This window comes from Tupaia chinensis, unplaced genomic scaffold (assembly GCF_000334495.1).
Source record: "Tupaia chinensis unplaced genomic scaffold, TupChi_1.0 Scaffold000348_1, whole genome shotgun sequence".
In the NCBI taxonomy this organism is placed as follows: Eukaryota; Metazoa; Chordata; class Mammalia; order Scandentia; family Tupaiidae; genus Tupaia; species Tupaia belangeri.
The window spans coordinates 758,639-761,932 of record NW_006159842.1 but is presented as its reverse complement, the minus strand read 5'-3'; the positions used below and the strand labels follow the sequence as shown (position 1 = coordinate 761,932).

The 3,294-nt window shown below is 47.6% G+C and overlaps 1 protein-coding gene across 1 annotated transcript in view; it reads left to right on the top strand.

Moving 5' to 3' along the window:
- The first annotated feature begins 2,793 nt into the window (after positions 1 to 2,793).
- The window catches only part of HYOU1 (hypoxia up-regulated 1), a 14,074-nt gene continuing 13,573 nt past the window's right edge, over positions 2,794 to 3,294 (top strand). The window contains exon 1 of the mRNA XM_014589260.2: positions 2,794 to 3,135. Within this exon, the coding sequence (XP_014444746.2) occupies positions 3,098 to 3,135 (38 nt within the window). The 5' untranslated portion in view covers positions 2,794 to 3,097. The remainder of the gene's footprint in view (positions 3,136 to 3,294) is intronic.

Genomic DNA, 3,294 nt, shown 5'->3' with positions numbered 1-3,294 from the left:
TGTCTGTCTGGGGGGCGCATGCGTCCTATAGCAAAAACCTCTCCAAAAAAAAAAAAAATGTAAAGAAAAGAACAGGTAAGAGTTCTTAAGCTTGGGCTTGACAAAGCCCTGTTCTTGTTGCCCAGGACCTTCAGAGAACCTGGAGGGGCCAGACAGTGATGCAGCAGTAAAACCTGGCACTCCATGAGGTTCAGGCCAAAGACCTCCCTGAGTACTACCGCTCTGGGCACGGCAGCTCAGCCAGCTGAGGCTGGGGGTGCATGCAGGTGCCAGGAAACTGTTGGGCATGTTGTATCTCTGTTGTCTCTTTCACACATGGAAGAAATAAACTTAATAAAGAAAAAAGCCTCTGCATAGAGAATCCAGATATCAATCTAGAAATAGAGGAAATGGGCAGGCGTTTTTTTGTTCACTTTTTTTTATGTAGAATTCTTTCATTTAAGTTTGTGTATTTATTTATTTATTTATTTTTGTTAGTTACTTCTTTTATTTAAATTTATTTATTTACATTCATTCACTGTACATCATTACAACATACAAAATGAGTTTTTCCATCCAGAATACACTGTATATTGGCTCAATCAAGCACGTCAGCATACGTGTTATCGTCAACAAATAATTTTCCATTTCTTGTTTCCTAATGTTTTGCTTTTTTTTTTTTCCCCTTGTCCTTGATTCCCTATCTCTTTCTCTGTCATCTTCCACTCTCCTCCCACACTGTCTCTGGTATTTATTTATTTTAATTTGACCAGAGAGGGACAGAGTGAGCGAGAGATCGAGAGATCAAAAGAGAGAAAGTGAGAAAGCAAGCCTCCAGGTCCGGACTTGAACCCCAATCAACCATGTGGGAATCCAGTGCCCCCAACCACCACCCCACCTGCCTGCCCTTCCACTTTGAAGAAAAGTGCTCTGGGGGTACAGCAGGTGGCATGGTGGTTGGGGGCACTGGACTCCCATATGGCGATTTAAGTCCTGGACTTAGTGACTTGAAAATCACACCAGGCCCACATGCATGTGCACCCAAGATCCCAGGAGGAGAATGGCGTTGCACCCAAGATCCCAGGAGGAGAATGGAGAAGAGGGGATTGCAGTGTAACTGTCTCCCCCAGGGTGATTTCTCACTTTCCCTCTCACTGTGTCTGTCTGTCTCCCCGCTTCTACCTCCCTTCCTGCAAGCGCACATACTCTAAGGCAAAAATCTCTAAAAAATACGTGTTTTCGGTGCCAGCAGGTGGTGTAGTGGTTGGGGCACTGAACTCCCACATGGCCAACAGCAGTTCAAGTCCTGGACCGGCAGCTTGAAACTCACACAGGGTGTATGTGCTTGTGTGTGTGCCCAAAATCCTAAGGGGAGAATGGAGAAGGGATTGTAGTGTGACTATCTTCCCTCAGGAGGTGATTTCTCACTTTCTCTGTCTCTGTCTCTCAAATGAGTACACACACCCTGTACCAGAAACCTCTCTAAAAAACAAATTTTAAATGAAAAAGAAAAGTGATCTCCTGGTCAGTAGGTGGCATAGTGGTTAAGGTGCTGGATTCCCACATGGCTAATCACAGTTCAAGTTCTGGATCTGGCTGATTGAAACTCAGGCCAGGTGTGTTGCAAATGCCTGCCTAAAATCCCAACAGGAGAATTGAAGAGAAGGGATTACTGTGTGACCATCCCCTCTGGGGGGTGATTTCTCACTTTGTCTCTCCCTGTCTCCAACAAGTGCACACTCCCTATGGCAAAACCTTAAAAAGGAAAGAAAGAGAGGCCAGCAGATGGTGTGCTGGTTAAGGCACTGGACACTCCCACATGGCCGATCACAGTTTGAGTCCTGGACCTGATGACTTGTTTTCTCTCTCTCTCTCTCTCTCTCTCTCTCTCGTCAAATTAAAAAGAATGATTGGGATGCCAGCAGGTGGCATGGTGGTTAAATGTGTTGGACTCGCACATGGCCAACTGTGGTTCAACTCTCAAATGTAGTGGATTGGGACCAACAGTTAGCGTAATGGCTGTGTCACTGGACTCCCATGTAGTCGACCGTGGTTCAAGTCCCAGACCCGGTGGCTTAAACTCACGCCGGGAGCATGTGTGTGCGTGCCCAAGATCCCGAGAGGAGAATGGAGGAGAAGGGATTGCGGCATGGCCATCCCTCCTGGCGGGTGATTTCTCGCTTTCTGTCTCTCTGTCTTTCCAGTGCGCACATGCGCCCTATAGGAAAAACCTCTCAAAAACAAACAAACAAACAAAAAAAACCTAGTGGATTGCTTTCTCACTTTCCCTCTCTCTGTCTTTCTCTGATCAAATTGAAAGATAATAATAATAAAGTTAAAATAAATAATTCTTTTAAAAAATAAATTTATTTTAAAAAATTAAAATGAAGGAATAAATAAAAATTAAATAAACACTTCCTTAAAAGAAAGGAAGGAAAGGAACCAGCAGGTGGTGTCGTAGTTAAGGTGCTGGAATTCCCACATGGCCGACTGTGGTTCGAGTCCTGGGCCTGGTGGCTTGCTTTTTAATTCTCCCTCTCTCATTCTGTCTTTCTCTGGCAAAACTCATGTGAGAAATAATAAATAAATAATATTTTAAAATTATGTATTAAAAAAGAGAAGGAAAGAAGAAAGAACAAAAAAGAAAAGAAAAGTGCTCTGCAAGGACTGCTGGCATTTCTAGGGAGCTGGGAAGTGACAGAGAAGGGAGTGTGGAGCGCCAATCACAGACAGGGGCTGAGGCGCCTCAGTTCCGGCAGAAGCTGTCAGGCAGAAGCTGTCAGGGAGGGTGCACAAGATTCAACAAGAGCACAGATAGGAGGTGATGTTCGCATGCTCAACCAATCACAGTCCCGCAGATAGGTGTCCTGTGTGCCGCGTTTTACAGTTTGGAATAGTCCTCGTACAAATGGGTCTCAGAGTAAAGCGTCGAGGCCAGGTTCTGCCACTAACGCGTTGGTTATCTCGGATCTTTCATTGTGGCTTAAACTTCCTCAGTGACACAGAGGCTGGAGAGGACTAAGCCAGAGCGCAGCCATTGGGTGATGCCCGTCCAAAGTCTCGGGCAGCTCCGTACCCACCGGCAAGGAAGCGCCTCCTCCGCGGCGCCGCGACGAGGATGCCAGTCATTGCGAGTCCGCAGCCGGGGCTTCCCAGGTGACCGAAGACCGGGTCCGAGCGCTGAGCTGACTCGCTCCCAGCGCGACCAGTCGCGGGACTCCGCCGTGCACCCAGCGCCGCGGCTAGAAGAGCTCCCGCGGGCGCCCGGGGGTCGGCGCTGGGAAGGAGGGAGCGGAGCGGGCCGGCTCCGCGACG